Source organism: Passer domesticus, unplaced genomic scaffold (assembly GCF_036417665.1).
Source record: "Passer domesticus isolate bPasDom1 unplaced genomic scaffold, bPasDom1.hap1 HAP1_SCAFFOLD_63, whole genome shotgun sequence".
NCBI lineage: Eukaryota > Metazoa > Chordata > Aves > Passeriformes > Passeridae > Passer > Passer domesticus.
Window position 1 is genome coordinate 176,031 of NW_026990166.1, and position 17,643 is coordinate 193,673.

The 17,643-nt window shown below is 53.2% G+C and overlaps 1 protein-coding gene and 1 long non-coding RNA gene across 8 annotated transcripts in view; both read right to left on the reverse strand.

Moving 5' to 3' along the window:
• Positions 1-17,643, reverse strand: part of LOC135293027 (uncharacterized) — a 96,498-nt gene that overhangs the window by 34,994 nt on the left and 43,861 nt on the right. For all 7 annotated transcript variants that reach the window (XM_064407035.1, XM_064407032.1, XM_064407030.1 and 4 more), the window contains 6 exons: positions 11,981-12,082; positions 11,435-11,551; positions 11,044-11,115; positions 10,884-10,955; positions 10,695-10,796; positions 10,140-10,247 (listed from right to left, as the gene is read on the reverse strand). In XM_064407035.1, the coding sequence (XP_064263105.1) occupies positions 10,140-10,247; positions 10,695-10,796; positions 10,884-10,955; positions 11,044-11,115; positions 11,435-11,551; positions 11,981-12,082 (573 nt within the window). The remainder of the gene's footprint in view (positions 1-10,139; positions 10,248-10,694; positions 10,797-10,883; positions 10,956-11,043; positions 11,116-11,434; positions 11,552-11,980; positions 12,083-17,643) is intronic.
• Positions 13,822-14,940, reverse strand: LOC135293030 (uncharacterized). The gene is made up of 4 exons (XR_010355180.1): positions 14,921-14,940; positions 14,375-14,491; positions 13,984-14,055; positions 13,822-13,895 (listed from the first exon to the last, which is right to left on the reverse strand). It is a non-coding gene; the product is annotated as an uncharacterized LOC135293030 (long non-coding RNA).

The window sequence follows — 17,643 nt, forward strand, 5'->3', positions numbered from 1 at the left end:
TGCAAGGTGGATGGCTCTGGTGTGGGACAAAAGACAAGTGGATGTGTCAACAGCTGAGTCAGTGTGTGACAGCTCAAGAGGATACTGATCCCCAGCAATTATTATATGTAGCTTGTTGGTTAAAGAGTGCTTTCGAGGATGAAGGAGTGCGAATTTGTAAGGTGCAGAGGACAAAAGAGGGGAATGAAGGAGGGGATGCTGGAATTAAAGAGATTAGTAAAAGGTGGCACCCCCTGGACTACTTGCCTCCTGATGCCCCTCCACCTTAGAACCCTCTCCTTCGGGCACCTCAAATAGCAGATCCGTCTCTTCCCCCGGCGGCCATGGGGGCCATTCCCTCACCACCCCCTTCGACTCCTTTAGCTGCTTCTGCACCCCCACTAGTGCCTACTTCAGCTGCTGCACGCTCCACCCCTTCTCCAGCTCCACTTAACATGCACTCAAGCTCTTCTCCCCCTCCTACTGCTGTCCCTCCACCTCCTCCTAACTGGGAGACAAATGCCTCCTTACCTGGTAACCTCTTATCACCAGATACAGCTGTTGGCCTACAGCAGGTCCAGGTTAATGCTAATAGCCCTCAAATGAGTAATTTTGTGTCTGAAGATGGGCCACACTGCGGTACCCGATCCATGACCTCCAAGGTAGAGAGACTTTTTCCCCTTAGAGAAGTTCCTATGGGAGGAGTAGCAGGAGGTGTTGGTTTTGTGAATGCTCCTCTAACTGCTTCTGAGGTGAGAGGATTCAAGAGGGAGTTAGGGAATTTAGTTGAAGACCCTGTGGGTATTGCAAACCAAGTGGATCAATTCTTAGGTCTAAATATCTGCACTTGGGGGAAATGAATTCCATTCTAAATATATTATTTTCCCCAGAAGAGTTCCGAATTATTAGAGGTGCTAGCATAAGAATTTGGGACAAAGATAATCATCCAGGGCCCCAAGTGCCATCAGGTGCAGAAAAATTGCCACTAGTGGATCCCAATTGGAACCCTAATCAGGAGGAAGGAAGCAAGGAAGGCCATGATAGAGTACAGGTCTTTGATAATCAGGGGGAATCAGAGAATCAGTTCCCAATGCAACTAATACAAAATTAGCATTCAAGAGTGCACAAGAGAAGGATGAAACTCCTGCTACTTGGCTTAATTGCCTAAAGCAGAACTTCCAGTTGTACTCCAGAACAGACCCGGACACCAAGGAGGGTCAGGTGCTACTAAAGGTCCAATTTCTTACTACATCTTGGCCTGATAAACAGAGAAAACTGGAAAAGATTGAAGATTGGCCAGAGAAGGACATTAATGAGTTATTGAAAGAAGCATTGAAGGTATATTTAAGGAGGCAAGAAGAAAAAGCAAAGGCCAAGGCTAGTATCATGGTCGCTATAGCTAGAGGAAATGTGGGGGGCAAGCAACTCTATCCTACAATCCAAGGTAACAAAAGAGTGGGAGAGTCCACCACCAGGAGCAGGCAAGGAAACGCCAGTACTGTCAGGGACAGGAGGAATGGAGAGGCCTCAAGCCCCTTTGAGCGAAAGGCGCTGCTGGTACTGTGGAGCAACTGGACCCCCAAAACTGTTCAGCCTAAAGTTGTGAAACTGTGGCTAGCTGATCAGGAGAGCAAAGGAAGCAGCTTTAGAACCAGGGGATCCGGTAGAAGTTTTTAAAGCAGAAACCATGCCTGAGGAGGGAGGAAGATAAGAACCTATATTTAGTAAAAAAAAAAGTAAAGGCTATAAAAGATTTAAAGTTGCACCAAGGGCAGCGAGGGGAGTGGTTAAGATCAGATGGACGGGTGTTTCTAAACAAAGCACTTGCTGGGACAGTGCTAACAGGACCACATAATTTAACTCACTGAGGAGTCCAAGGACTATGTGATCATTTCCTAAGAAATAACTTGTGCATAAGTGTATATGACCTAGCAAAAGCAATTAGAAAAGGCTGTTTAATTTGCCAAAAAGTGAACCAGAAGGTTATGAAAAAGGTAGCAGCTGGAGGGAGGGAATTGACTCTCAGGCCTTTCCAGAGCATAGAGATGGATTTCACTAAGATGCCCCCAGAGTAAGGATAGAAGCATCTACTGGTTATAGTAGATCATCTCACCCATTGGGTAGAAGCCTTCCCGACAAAAAAGGAAACAGCCCAGGTTGTGGCAAGGGTAATCTTGGAGAACATCATCCCCAGATATGGAATGGTGAATACCATAGACTCAGACCGAGGTCCACATTTTGTGGCCCAAACATTGCAAAATATAATTGAAGTTTTAGGAATAAAATGGAGATTACATACTCTGTGGCACCCCCAGAGTTCTGGGAGGATGGAAGGGATGAACAAAACTCTCAAAAATTAGTATTAACTAAACTGATCGAAGAAACAAAAATGAATTGGCTAAAGTGTTTGCCCCTAATGCTTTTGCGCATCAGAACAAGACCCCGGTCTGATATAGAGATTTCACCCTATGAAATGATGCTTGGACTGCCATTCTTGTTAACACCCTGTAGCACAGGAGACTATTTGGAAGAAGAAGCAGCTACCAGAAAATATTTAGAAGTCATTGGAAGAACCCTGGAAGGACTTAGAAAAAGAGGATACCTCCCCCAAACCTCCCCTCTTGACAGAAAAGCACGTAACATTAACCCAGGAGATTGGGTTTTGAAATAATCCTGCAATAGTAGACCATTAATGCCTAAATTTGAAGGCCCCTTTCAGGTACTCCTCATCGCTAATTCAGCTGTGCGGACCAGAGAAAAGGGTTGGACCCACATCACGAGAATTAAAGGACCAGTCCCACCCGCCAGCATTGGACAAGATTGGTCAGTGTTTCCCTCTGGTATTGGATCAGATTCCACACCACCCTCACCCCCTAACTCAGGACAGGATTCAGCCACATCAGGAGTTAATTCAGCTGAGTATACCATTGCAAAAGGACCAAAAGACTTAAAGTTGACACTCAAAAGGAAGAGCCAAAAAGACTGATGAACTGCATAAGAAAAGAGTTTAGAATCATAACATATCCTAAAGTGTTTTAAGAGATTTGTAAAAGTTAAAAATTGTTAATAGGTAATTCTGGTGAAGTCCTCCCAACTTAGTACCAAAGACTGAGGGTTAATCTTCTGCAGAGTACTCCCCTAAGAGAGACCAAATCAGTAAGGACAGATCAAGAGAGGTTTAACCAGGGAAGCAAATAGAAGAGACTCTAAAGAGCTTGGGAACTTCTCCTTAGTAAAATCCCCAAGAAGCAAGGCCGGGTGGGCAGGCTGTGCAAGATGACCCATACCGGACTCTTGGGAAGGGTAGTAATAATGGCTTTCATTGCTAGTGGTGCTCTGGGGAGCCCAAGAGAGCCGTGCAGTGAGTACTACCAACCCCTCTGTGAGGAAGAAGAAGTAAGTTCTTTGTTGAGAGTCCACACCAATTTAAGCCGTAATTGTGTTAACCTCTCCCAGTTGATCTTTTATCAAGAGAATGAGAAAATCTATTGGATGGCCCGGAACACCGCCACCTCTAGGCAGCAACTCCTGGCAGAGCACCCTGTAGAAGAGGCCTGGTGGTACTTTGAACATGATGCTACTGAAGCAAGCCTGGTAAATCTGGTCAGAGGAAAAGAAATAGTAAAAGCAAGAAGAGAACAAGACCATTTAGCAACACCCCCAAGTAAAAATCTAATAAGAGAAGAATGTATGTTAAGGAAAGGAAGGGGTACAGTACGCCAGTAGGAAGAATGGCTTGTAAAAGGTATTTAGCAGTAAAAGACTCTGCTACGCGGTGGATCCCAAGAGATCCAAATAGAATTTGGCCTGTTAAGAAAAAAGAGAACAAGTGCATTTACAATAAAACATATAGACTTTATGAGTATGATAAAAAAGAGATAAACCTCTTTTGGAGAATGAAAGAAATTTCTAAATATTGGCAGGGCCCAACAGAAACTAATCATACATTTCGGGAGACCCCTAAACACCTGTTTTGGATCTATGCTACTACAGCATCCACTAAATTGCCAAGAGACTGGTCTGGCAGTTGCATCATTAGGATTATAAAACAAGCTTTCTTTATATTACCCAAAGAATCTGGATCAAGTTGAACAGTTCCTATATACAGCGATTTAAGAAAAACCAAATGGAAGAAGCAATATATAGTAAACAAAATTATGAAGCTACAAGCAGTATTAGAGATAATATCTAATCAGACCGCATTAGCTCTTAATCATATTAATGACCAACTCACCTAAACCAAAACAGTAATTTATCAAATCAAATTAGTTGTAGCAGTCGTTTGAAGCATCTTAAACGAAATAAGAAAACTAGCATATGTAAGAAATCAAGAAAGGACTCCTGCACTGGATTCCACTTGTGGGATAACCCATGGACTTTCAAAAGTAGTTGGAAAACTAAAGCCTTCTTCACAGTGTGTACACATGTTAGTTTGCTCTTCTTATTTCCCTGCTTATTTAAAATAGTGACATCTGCCGTACAGAATAACCTACGGATCTCTAAAGAAATTAACCTGAAAAAAACCAAAAAAAGGAATGAAATTGAGTAACTATGATCACCAAAGTGCTCAGGAATTTTATAATCAATATAAAAATTATAAGAAATTCTATGCTAATGAGCCAAAAATTGCAAGTTGATGCAAGCTTAAGCTTCAGCCTGATCAAAGAAAAAAAGGGGGGACGGTTATGTGTAAAAAAGTTGTCCTTTTTTTTTAAGGCTGCAAAGTTAAACAGGTAGGGCCAGTTGTTGTGAGTTGAAGTTTTGACTGTTTCTTGTTGGTAGCTTCACATTGCAATCACCTCTTGTTAATAGTTTTTCTTCAATTACCTGTTAATGGTTAGAAATCAAGCGCAATTGTCCCCCTGCTGATTCACCTGAGCCTGCAGGTAGCAGGGTGGGGGGGATGACACCAGAGCTAGTATGCAGATGAGAATGCATTTCACCAAATTTTGCAATTTTCCAGGAAAAAAACCCTAAAAACAATGAGCCAACATGGAACTAAGAAACCTAAGTAATGTCCAAAGGTGAGGAACTTAATCCAGTAACTGCTAAGATCCTTTTTACTCCTCACCCTAACCTGAAAGGATGTCAGCTAGGAAGAGGACCTGGAATGTTAGACCAAAAAAGTGGAATTCCCACTACTCCCTCGAGGACGGAAGCCCCAGCTCTGCCTGCATACCAGCGGTCACAGCTGCATCATCCTCCTCCTCCGTGCCACTCCTGGGAGCAGTGGGGTGCGGGTGACCTGTCGTTTCTCCCCAACCTGAGCTGAATTTTTTTAATAAAGGCATTAAAAACGAGAAAGATCTCATGCCCTATTTATGACGCTGGTATTGTCCTTCATAGCAAGAAGCTTCAGAAATTTGCATTTTCCTATGCCCTTTGTTCCATGGCAGAGGTTTCTTAAGTAAAAGGTTAAAATTCAACACATAATTCTACAATTTAAAATTTAAATGCTTAGTCCATATTGCTAACTTAATTGAACCCCCCAAAACCTCCATTTCAACAGCAGCCCCTGCCTGGCTTCTGCCTGCCCACACCGTGGGCATCCACGGCTCCTCCTGGGCATGGAGCTCAGTCAGTGCTGGTGCTGGGTGGGCTTTGCTGCTGCTGCCACCTGGACACTGGGGTGACCGCTTGTCCTGGGTTGCAATGTAAAGATGTATTCTAATGCCATCCTGAAGAGCTGCTGAAACCAGGAGGGGCATTGTTTCTTCCTTATCTCCTGTTAATGGGCCCATCAATGTCTTGCCACATGACTCAGAGATAACTCCCTCCCAGAGCCATTTCTGTTTCATGGCTAATCAAGGACCCACAGCATGAGGCAGAATGATATCAGCCCACTGTGAGATGCTCTGCCCATGGGGGAGGAGCTAAGCATCCCCAGCTGGATATAATCTGGGTTTTGGGACACAACAAGCAGTCTCTCCACTGGATTCCCAGAGGAACCGCCGCCCTTACCCACTGCTTTTCCAGAGGATGAGAGCTACCAGATTGTTTCGACAGGATCACCACTTCCACAAGTCCATTTCATCTGGACTGCTACCACCACCCTAACTAGCAGGGTGTCAGGCTGTATTCTGACCCTGTCAGTGGTTTTTCTTTTGTATTATTGCATGTATTTTAGTTTTTTTTCCCGTTTCCTAATAAATTGTATTTCTGACTTGGAGCCTCTCACTGGTTTTGCTTTCAAACTAGGACACAAATCCATCTCTTTATTTCAACACAGGAATGGGCCATTGCCTACCCTGCAAGCGGGAGTTGGAGGGGGGGGGAGGGTGGGGTGGGGTGGGGTGGGGTGGGGTGTCACCTTCAGTATTGCCTAGAGGGCAAGGCCAGGGGGCTCAGGGGCAGGGGAAGGGATGTGTTGGTCTGAGGAGGTGCTGGAAGGTGCTGGGCTGGTCCTGGGGTCCCTAGCGGAACTCGGGTTGGCTGGGATGGGACAGACTGAGATAAAAAAAGGAATGAAGGCAGCTTGGGGAGGCCAATGGGGAGAGCAGGTGGCAGTGGGATCTATGGGGCAATAAGAGGCTTCCTTGTCGACGGTTGTTCTGGGGTCCTCTTCACAGAACACTTGAGAGGGCTGTCCAGGCCGTTACTGCTGCTGGAGAAGCTGCTCACGCTGTCGGTGTGAGGTGCAGCCACTGTCTTCCAACTCCTGTTCCGAGGTGCTCCTGTGCAGAGAGGAGGTGGCTGAGGCCCCAGCTGCCAGTGGCACACAGGGACCCTCGTGCACAGCAGGGCCCAGAGCTGGCAAGGCTCCCCAGCACGGCTGGAGCTGCTGGCACAGCTGGGCCCCACTGGACAGCTGCCCCTCAAGGCCCCGGCCAGCAGGGCACGGCTCTGGGCAGGGTCCCTGGCCAGGAGCGGGCCCCAGAGCGCCTCTGCCTTTCAAGGGCAATCTCGGCCCTGCTCTTTCTCCTCCCCACCTCCCTCTGCCTCTGCCCCGTGCCCCTGGGGCTGCTCTTGGCCAGGCAGACTCAGTGGGAGCCAGCACTGGCTGCAGCCCCAGCGGGCCCCCCAGGACAAGGCCCAGCAATTGAGAGGCCAATGGAAGCACTGGGCAGCAGCAGAACCCTCAGCAGAGTTATTTGGACAATCATGGACTGGCCACAACCCCACTGCAGTCTCAATGGGAATGTTCCCTGACCACGTTAGACTTTCAAAAGAAGCTGTTTGAGGGGGAGAGCAACAAAACACTCACTGTTTTCTCTTCCAGGAATACCCGATTCCAAAGCAGCACAACATGAAGACAAGCTCAGAAGAAAGCACACCTCCCAGTAACCCTAGCCAGCAGACTGTTCCCTGACAGAAACCCCTTCCGAGGCCATCCTGGGCATCGGTAACAGGTCTTGTGGTGCCGGCTGCATCTGTGGGAGCGATGGGGAGCGTGAGCCCGTGCTGTGCTGCACTGCTGAGCTGGCAGCACGGTGGATACGGGCAGGACGTTCTCTGTTTCCCCCAGAGCTGGGGCCTGCAGGCACCTTGCCGGCCCTTGGCACAGGCTGTGCCAGCCAACAAAGCCCAGCAGGCCGGGAGGAGAGCCTGGGGGCAGCGCAGCTGCTTGGGCAGTGGCTGCTGCCAGGGACACGGGCCAAAGCCAACCCTGAGCAGCCAATGCCAGCCCTGGCCCTCCCTGCCCCGTGACAGCACCCCCAGCCCCAGGGGACAGGCTCAGGCCCTGTCAGGACCCAGCGCAGCCCCTGCCCAGTCGGGAGCAAGGGCTGGCTCTGGCCCTGGGCTGGCGGCAGGGCTCCCGCTCGGGGCTGCTCCTGTGCCTTGGGCCTCTGGACACTCAGGGCCAGCTCCGCAGCAGCTGCAGTGCCAGGGACCTTGCTGCACCAGTCCCGTTTCCCCGGGGCTCTGAACCAGCTCCAGAGGCCTGGAAGCCCAGGCGCCTCCAGCTTTGGCTGCTGCCGGGCCGGGCAAGGGCAGGCCCTGGGGGAAGAGCTGCTGCCACACAGCCCCGGCCAGGGCTGAGCCTGGCACAGCAATTACCTGCTGTGCCTGTGCCCGTGTCTGGCATCGCCTTCCTTCCCGCAGCAGGGGCTGCCAATGAGCCACTGCTTCTCCCTGAGTGTTCCTCCTCCTGAACAGCCTTTTGGTCCATCACTTGAAAAAGGAAAAAAGGGACAACTGGATCAAATGGAAATATTCCCCACTGGGGAGGTGGCACCTTCAGGAGGCAATGCTTGTCTAAGTCACAGGTAAAGATCAGGAAAAAGCCCAGGTAATTGGGGCTGGGCCAGTGCACTCCCTTGTGCAAACAGCTGCACCGCCTGATCTTCTCAGAGACTGGGAAATGGCAGGGGATCTCAGGCCCACAGTAGAGTTGGGGCACCCTGTCAGCTACTGCCAAATTCCATCCTGCAGAGGCTGGGGAGGAATTGCAGCCAGGCCAGGCTGGGAAACAGCCCTGCACGATGTGAAAGCAGCAGCAGGGCAGCGAGGCTGCCATGGATCCCTTCACGCTGTGCCGGGCACGGCGTGTCCAGATGTGCAGCCAAAGCCCCCGGCTGCTGAGTCCCAGGGGAAGCATGAAGGAAAGGCACCCACCTTGTCCTCCGGGTGCTTCCTTCTGTGTTTGTCTCAGGAATTCATCTGAGTCATGAGACTTTTTGGCTGCAGTATCTTGGGTCTTTCCTTTTGGAGGACCTTAAGAGAAAGTAGTTCCATTTCCCAGGAATGCATCCCACAAAAGCGGGGCTCAGCCTGTGGGGTCAGCAGGGACACACTACTCACCCCTGCCATGGGAGCTGGGTTGGGGCCAAGCATCCAGCCCTGGAGCTTGAGAAGTCCTCCCTGCAGACACACCTGTAACTCAACAGCCACAGAAGCTTCTGCCATCTCTGCTGATCTGCACGGGCACCACTGAGCCGCAGAAGCAGTGAGGGGATCGTGCAGGGCGCGGGCACACACGTGCATGGTTCTGTGCTGGCACCTGCAGCGCTGCCTCCCTGGCCCAGCTTTGGGCTCTGAGCTGGCAGCTCTCCCAGGGGAAAGGCCTTGACCTACCCTCAGCATCTCCCAGAGCCTCAGTCCTGGATGTGGGGCCTTCACCCACAGGTACAGCTGCAAAGAAGGCAGGACAGAAGAGCTCCTGTGGCACTGCAGGAGATCCTCAGGCTGCCCACAAGGCTCAGCCCCGGGGCACAGCCCTGGGCCCGGCCCCTTCCCTCTCTGCTCTTCTCTGTGACTGCACAGAGCACACGGAAGGACACACTGGCATTGCACACGGGAGGAGGACTGAAAGATCAATGCTCCTTCCTCCCACTGACTGCGATCCTGTGGGATCCCTCAGGGATCCAGAAGGGAGCAGGGAAAGATTCTCAGAATCCTTCAGCCCTTACATAATGTTAAGGGAAATGCTTTATAAATGAGCTTTTGTTGCATTGATCCTGATTATTCACTCAGGAAAGGCAGAATGAAAACTTGCCTCCAGCATCCTCCAGGAACTTCAAACCATCCTTCATCAGGACTTCCTGAAAACACATGTCACGATTCCAGTCTAAAAAGGAGCAGAGATCAGAACCATATCTGTGGCATGCTGGGATCCCCTAATGCTACAGGGAAAAGGGCATTGCAAGGGGGTCGGGTAAGGCTATGGGACCCAGATGGGAATGGACATGGCCAAAGGTGCACAGGGGCCTGGGGAGCTCTGGGCTGGCTCCTGATCACTCTCCACACCCTTTCCCTGCCCTCAGCAACATCCCTGGGAGGGGTGGCTGGAGTAGCCCAGGGCCCTGGGGCTCTCTCCCTCAAACTCACAGAAAATCCTCCCTAAAGCCCTGGGGCAAACTGCAGCAGGCAGTGCCACAGCTATGCCTCCCTCCTACACTCCCTCCTGCCCTCCTTCTGCTGGGACAGCTCCCAGATCCCAAGGGCAAACAGCCAGGCTCTCTCAGGACACACTGGAGCCTTGCTCTCCCCCTCTGTCCTTTCCCCACCATGGGCACCCCATGCAGTCACTGCCAGGTTTCAGGACATGTCTCCCAAGGAGGGACCCCAGCAGGACTGCTCAGGACCCGAGTGCCCTGAGCCTGCTGGGGATAATTCCCCTGGGCTGTGCCGCTCTAGTCCAGGCTGTGCCCGCACTGCCAAGCAGCAGAGAGGGCAGCTCAAGCCTCAGCAGGGCTCAGGCCCAGAGGCACAGCAATTACCTCCTGTGTCTGTGCCTGGCATGGCCTCCCTTCCTGCAGCAGAGGCTGGCACAGAACCACTGCTTCCTCTGGGAAATGCTTCCTTCTGCACAGGCTCTCCTTTGATTTCTGGAGAATGGAAAAGAGACAGCTGGATCAGATGGAAACATTCCTGACTGGGAATGGGGAAGGTGAGGCATCACTTGTGAAAGGAATGGATAAGGATCAGAAAACACCCAGGATTTTGGGACAACCCAAGGCTGCTTCCTTCCCCAAACAGCCCCAGCTTCTGATCTGCCTGGACATCAGGAAATTGCAGGGGATCTGAGGGTGGGCATGGACTGTGGCGCAATTGGGGCTGCCTGTCAGCTGATGCCAAATGCCTTCCTGCAGAGGCTGGGCAGAAGCTGCAGCCAGGCCAGGCTGGGAAACAGCCCTGCAGGGCGTGAAAGCAGCAGCGGGGCAGCGAGGCTGCCATGGATCCCTTCCCGCTGTGCCGGGCACGGCGTGTCCAGATGTGCAGCCAAAGCCCCCGGCTGCTGAGTCCCAGGGGAAGCATGAAGGAAAGGCACCCACCTTGTCTTCTCTGCAGACATTCCTTCAGCATTTGCCACATGATTTCTAATGGGTCCTGGAATTTCTTGCCGGCCATGTCTTTGGTTTCTCCTGTCGTAGGACCTTAAGAGAAAGTAGTTCCATTTCCCAGGAATGGACCCCACAAAAGCGGGGCTCAGCCTGTGGGGTCAGCAGGGACACACTACTCACCCCTGCCATAGGAGCTGGGCTTTTGTGCAGCATCCAGGGTAGGAGTTGGTGAAGTCGTCCCTGCAGACACATCTGTAACACAAGAGCTACAGAAGCTTCTGTCACCTGGTCCTGACCAGTCAGTCAAACATTTCGCCTTGGTGGGACAGTGAGAACATACCTGCAGAATGCTCGGAGGGCTTCACAACTTCAGAGCGCCAGGCTAATGCAGAATCATTCCCAGCATCCCAGTCTGGAAGCAAACCAAGATGAGAACTGTTTCCATTGTGTGCCAGGGCTGGCTCTGGCCCTGGGCTGGCGGCAGGGCTCCCGCTCGGGGCTGCTCCTGTGCCTTGGGCCTCTGGGCACTCAGGGCCAGCTCCGCAGCAGCTGCAGCGCCAGGGACGTTGCTGCACCAGTCCCATTTCCCCGGGGCTCTGAACCAGCTCCAGAGGCCTGGAAGCCGAGGCACCTCCAGCTTTGGCTGCTGCTGGGCCGGGCAAGGGCAGGCCCTGGGGGAAGAGCTGCTGCCACACAGCCCCGGCCAGGGCTGAGCCCGGCACAGCAATTACCTGCTGTGCCTGTGCCCGTGTCTGGCATTGCCTTCCTTCCTGCATCTGGGGCTCGCACCGAAGATGGAGTGCTTCCTTCAGGAAATGCCAACTTCCACTGAAGCATTATGTCCATCTCTTGACAAAGGAAGGGAGACAGCTGCATTAGATGGAGCTGTTCCCCACTTGGGCGGTGGCATCAGAGGTAATATTTGTGAAATTTATGGAGCAGGAAAATGGCCAGATTACAGTGGCATGATGTGAGCACTTCCACCTCCAAACAGACACCCTTTTCCTAATCTGCAGGGCTGGATATAGTGGGGGATCTCAGGGTGTGTTACAGTTTGGGCTGCCTGTCAGCTGATGCCAAATGCCTTCCGGCAGAGGCTGGGCAGAAGCTGCAGCCAGGCCAGGCTGGGAAACAGCCCTGCAGGATGTGAAAGCAGCAGCGGGGCAGCGAGGCTGCCATGGATCCCTTCCCGCTGTGCCAGGCATGGCGTGTCCAGATGTGCAGTCAAAGCCCCCGGCTGCTGAGTCCCAGGGGAAGCATGAGAGAAATGCACCCACCTTCTCTTGTCTGCAGGGGTGCCTTCAGCTCTTGCCTAATCTGTTTGGATGGTTGCAGGGACATCTTATCTGTTGTATCTTGGACTTTCCCTGTTGGAGTACCTTAGAGAAAAATATTTCCAATTCCCAGGAATGGATCCTACAAAAGCAAGGCTCAGCCTCTGAGGTCAGCAGGGACACACTACTCACCACTGTGATGGGAGCTGGGCTTGCGTATAGCATCCAAGGTAGGAGCTGGAGAAGCTGGAGAAGTCCTCCCTGTAGATACATCTGTAACAAAACAGCCACAGAAGCTTCTGTCACCTGGTTCCTGCCCGCTTGTCTACAATTCTTCCTTGGTGGCACACTGAGAACATACCTGCAGGAGGCTCCAAGGGCTTCAAAACTTTATTCATCCAAGCTGATGGAGAAGCCTTCACAGCAACTTCATCTAGAATGGAGCAGAGATGAGAACACTTTCCAGGGTGTGCTGGGATCCCGTTTTGCCACAGGAAACTGGGCACTGCAAGGGGGTCGGCTAAGGCCGTGGGAGCCAGATGTGAATAGACATGGCCAAAGGTGCACAGGGGCCTGGGGAGCTCTGGGCTGGCTCCTGGTCACTCTCCACACCCTTTCCCTGCCCTCAGCAACATCCCAGGGAGGAGTGGCTGGAGCAGCACAGGGCCCTGGGGCTCTCTCCCTCAGACACAGAGGAAATCCTACCTAAAGCCCTGGGGCAAACTGCAGCAGGCAGTGCCACAGCTATGCCTCCCTACCTCCCTCTGTCCCTCCTGCCCTCCTTCTGTGGGGACACCCCCCAGATCCCAAGGGCAACAAGCCAGGCCCTCTCAGGACACACTGGAGCCTTGCTCTCCCCCTCTGTCCTTTCCCCACCGTGGGCACCCCGTGCAGTCGCTGCCAGGTTTCAGGACATGTCTCCCAAGGAGGGACCCCAGCAGGACTGCTCAGGACCCGAGTGCCCTGAGCCTGCTCGGGATAATTCCCCTGGGCTGTGCCGCTCTAGTCCAGGCTGTGCCCGCACTGCCAAGCAGCAGAGAGGGCAGCTCAAGCCTCAGCAGGGCTCAGGCCCAGAGGCACAGCAATTACCTCCTGTGTCTGTGCCTGGCATGGCCTCCCTTCCTGCAGCAGAGGCTGGCATGGAGCCACTGCTTCCTCTGGGAAATGCTTCCTTCTGCACAGGCTCTCCTTTGATTTCTGGAGAATGGAAAAGAGACAGCTGGATCAGATGGAAACATTCCTGACTGGGAATTGTGTAGGGGACAATTTCAGGAGGCATCACTTGTGAAAGGAATGGATAAGGATCAGAAAACACCCAGGATTTTGGGACAACCCAAGGCTGCTTCCTTCCCCAAAGAGCCCCAACATCTGATCTGCCTGGACACCAGGAAGTGCAGGGGATCTGAGGGTGGGCATGTCCGGTGGTCCAGTTTGGGCTGTCTGTCAGCTGATGCCACATGCCTTCCTGCAGAGGCTGGGCAGAAGCTGCAGCCAGGCCAGGCTGGGAAACAGCCCTGCAGGGCGTGAAAGCAGCAGCGGGGCAGCGATGCTGCCATGGATCCCTTCCAGCTGTGCCAGGCACGGCGTGTCTAGATGTGCAGCCAAAGTCTTCCCCAGCTGCTGAGACCCAGGGGAAGAATGAGGGAAATGCACCCACCTTGCCTTCTCTGCAGACGTTCCTTCAGCATTTGCCACATGATTTCTAATGGGTCCTGGAATTTCTTGCCTGCCATGTCTTTGGTCTCTCCTGTCGTAGGACCTTAAGAGAAAGTAGTTCCATTTCCCAGGAATGGACCCCACAAAAGCAGGGCTCAGCCTGAGGGGTCAGCAGGGACACACTACTCACCCCTGCCATAGGAGGTGGGCTTTTGTGCAGCATCCAAGGTAGGAGTTGGTGAAGTCGTCCCTGCAGACACATCTGTAACACAACAGCCACAGAAGCTTCTGTCACCTGGTCCTGACCAGTCAGTCAAACATTACGCCTTGTTGTGATAGTGAGAACATACCTGCAGAATGCTCGGAGGGCTTCACAACTTCAGAGCGCCAGGCTAATGGAGGAACTGTCCCAGCATCCCAGTCTGGAAGCAAACCAAGATGAGAACTGTTTCCATTGTGTGCTAGGGCTGGCTCTGGCCCTGGGCTGGCGGCAGGGCTCCCGCTCGGGGCTGCTCCTGTGCCTTGGGCCTCTGGGCACTCAGGGCCAGCTCTGCAGCAGCTGCAGCGCCAGGGACGTTGCTGCACCCGTCCCGTTTCCCTGGGGCTCTGAACCAGCTCCAGAGGCCTGGAAGCCGAGGCGCCTCCAGCTTTGGCTGCTGCTGGGCCGGGCAAGGGCAGGCCCTGGGAGAAGAGCTGCTGCCACACAGCCCCAGCCAGGGCTGAGCCCGGCACAGCAATTACCTGCTGTGCCTGTGCCCGTGTCTGGCATTGCCTTCCTTCCTGCAGCTGGGGCTGGCACCGAAGATGGAGTGCTTCCTTCAGGAAATGCCACCTTCCACTGAAGCTCTATGTCTATCTCTTGACAAAGGAAGGGAGACAGCTGCATCAGATGGAGCTGTTCCCCACTTGGGCGGTGGCATCAGAGGTAATATTTGTGAAATTTATGGAGCAGGAAAATGGCCAGGTTACAGTGGCATGATGAGAGCACTTCCACCTCCAAACAGCCACCCTTTTCCTAATCTGCAGGGCTGGATATTGTGGGGGATCTCAGGGTGTGTTACAGTTTGGGCTGTCTGTCAGCTGATGCCAAATGCCTTCTGGCAGAGGCTGGGCAGAAGCTGCAGCCAGGCCAGGCTGGGAAACAGCCCTGCAGGGCGTGAAAGCAGCAGCGGGGCAGTGAGGCTGCCATGGATCCCTTCCCGCTGTGCCGGGCACGGCGTGTCCAGATGGGCAGCCAAAGCCCCCGGCTGCTGTGTTCCTCGGGAAGCACAAGGGAAATGCGCCCACCTTGTCCTCCCTGCCGCATTTCCTTCAGCTCTTGCTTCGTCTGTATGGGTGGTTCCAGGGATATCTTGTCTCTTGTGTCTTGGATCTTCCCTGTCAGAGGAACTTAGAGAAAAATACTTCCATTTCCCAGGAATGGATCCCACAAAAGCAGGGCTCAGCCTGTGGGGTCAGCAGGGACACACTACTCACCCCTGCCATGGGAGCTGGGTTGGGGCCAAGCATTCACCCCTGGAGCTGGAGAAGTCCTCCCTGCAGACACACCTGTAACTCAACAGCCACAGAAGCTTCTGCCATCTCTGCTGATCTGCACGGGCACCACTGAGCCGCAGCAGCAGTGAGGGGATCGTGCATGGCACGGGCACACACGTGCATGGTTCTGTGCTGGCACCTGCAGCGCTGCCTCCCTGGCCCAGCTTTGGGCTCTGAGCTGGCAGCTCTCCCAGGGGAAAGGCCTTGACCTACCCTCAGCATCTCCCAGAGCCTCAGTCCTGGATGTGGGCCCTTCACCGGCAGGTTCAGCTGCAAAGAAATGCAGGACAGAAGAGCTCCTGTGGCACTGCAGGAGATCCTCAGGCTGCCCACAAGGCTCAGCCCCGGGGCACAGCCCTAGGCCCGGCCCCTTCCCTCTCTGCTCTTCTCTGTGACTGCACAGAGCACACGGAAGCACACACTGGCACAGCACACGGGAGGAAGATTGAAAGCTAAATGCTCCTTCCTCCCACTGACAGTGATCCTGTGGGATCCCTCAGGGCTCCAGAAGGGAGCAGGACAAGGTTTCCAGATTCTTTCAACCTTAAGATTATATTAAGAGAAATGGTTTATAAGTGAGCTTCTGTTGCACTGACCCTGATTATTCACTAGGGAAAGGCAGAATGAAAACTTGCCTCCAGCATCCTCCAGGAACTTCAAACCATCATTCATCAGGATTTCCTGAGAACCCATGTCACGATTCCAGTCTAAAAGGGAGCAGAGATCAGAACCATTTCCATGGTGTGCTGGGATTCCCTTCTGCCACAGGGAACTGGGCAATGCAGGGGTGTTGGGTAAGGCTGTGGGAGCCAGATGTGAATGGACATGGCCAAAGGTGCACAGGGGCCTGGGGATCTCTGGGCTGGCTCCTGGTCACTCTCCAACCTCTTTGCAGGCCCTTTACAACATCTCTGGAGGGGTGGCTGGAGTAGCCCAGGGCCCGTGGGGTCTCTCCCTCCCACGGAGGAAACCCTCCCTAAAGCCCTGGGCAAAAACATCCCCAGCGCTTCCCAGGGAGCCGGGAGCGCTGTCCCGGGAAAGGGCAGCCAGGCTGCCGGCTCACCTGCTCGCCGCGCTTGCAGCGGAGCAGCCTGGGCAGCCCTGGCAGGCAGGGCCGCGGCCAGGAGCAGCAGGAGTAGGAGGCGCAGAGCAAGGGCCATGGTGCCTTGTCCTCCCCCACTCCCGCAGCTCTTGCTGCCACCGCTGTCCCGACACCGCTGTCCCAACGTCAGCACCGCTGCTGCCACCGCCGCTGCTGCCGCAACAGTTGTGCTCAGGGACTGAGTGCTGGCTCCTTGTGCTGCTGTGCCACCACGGAGCTCTGTCACCTCTGGCACCTCTGTGACCTCAGGGCCTGCTGAGAGCTCAGCCTGCTGTGACCCCAGAGCCCTGCTGTGACCTCATGGCCTCAGCTCTACCCCCAGAGTGTGCGCCCGTCCGCATGAATGGACTGCCCTGATTGTAAATGTTTTGCTTCATCAAAGGGCCACTGCTCGGCAAAACCTTTCTTTTGCCTGCTGACATTGCTGGTCAGGCTGCGTCCCTCAAGATGCTCTTATTGTTGCAGTTCAAATTTATTTTATTGATTTCATTTTAAGTGTTGTTTAAGGGCTCTGTTATCCCCCATTTTTTTCCTGACTTGGTTTACCTGTGGGTTTTACCCTCCCTCCAAACTGTCCCTCGTGCCCTTCCCCACCCCTTGTTCCAGCTCTTTCCCTGCCTGTCAAGGCAACCCAGCCCCTTGGTTCCCAAACCTTTGGGCCAATCCCTGACTGCAACTCCCCTTTGGAATTCCCCTACTCCTGGGAGCCCCATTGGCCCTTGTGACCCATCCTCTCCACCCTCCTACCCCAACTGGCCCCAGACACTTGATGTAATCCCCTCACTCCTCTCCTGAGCATTCCCTATTGGTTCATTGTTTGCACCCACCCCATGACTTGTATGTGTACAAAACCCCTTGGGCAGTACAGCTAGGGGCTTTTCATCCTGTTCTCTTCGCCTGGACTTCGTTGTTCCTTGTGGAACCTGAAGACGGGACGCCTCCTCCTTTCTCCTGTGCCTCGTCCCTGTCGTGGCTTGTGTCTGGCACTGGAGAGCAAGTGGCACTAAAGGTTCTGCCTCTGGTAAATCCCCATAGCGAGGCAGTTCCCGACTCCTGCCGTAGTGCCGGAGTTCTAAGAGCTAGCCCAGGTTCCAGCACTCACTTCACTAATGTACCGAATGCCCCTTCTTCAGTGCCTGCTCTGGTGCTCTGCCATCTCACACAGCAGAGTGTGATTCACATACTGCAGCCCAGAGTTAGGTTGTTGCAACATTGAAATGGGTGTGGTTGGCAGGATGGCTGGGCATAAATCACTACAGAACTAAAGCAAATGCGTGCACGGTCCCAGGCTGGACTTGAATAGACACAGGACTTGTGGAAAGATGAGGACAAGATGGTAGAGAACAATGGAAAAGCCAGCTGAAAAGGAGGA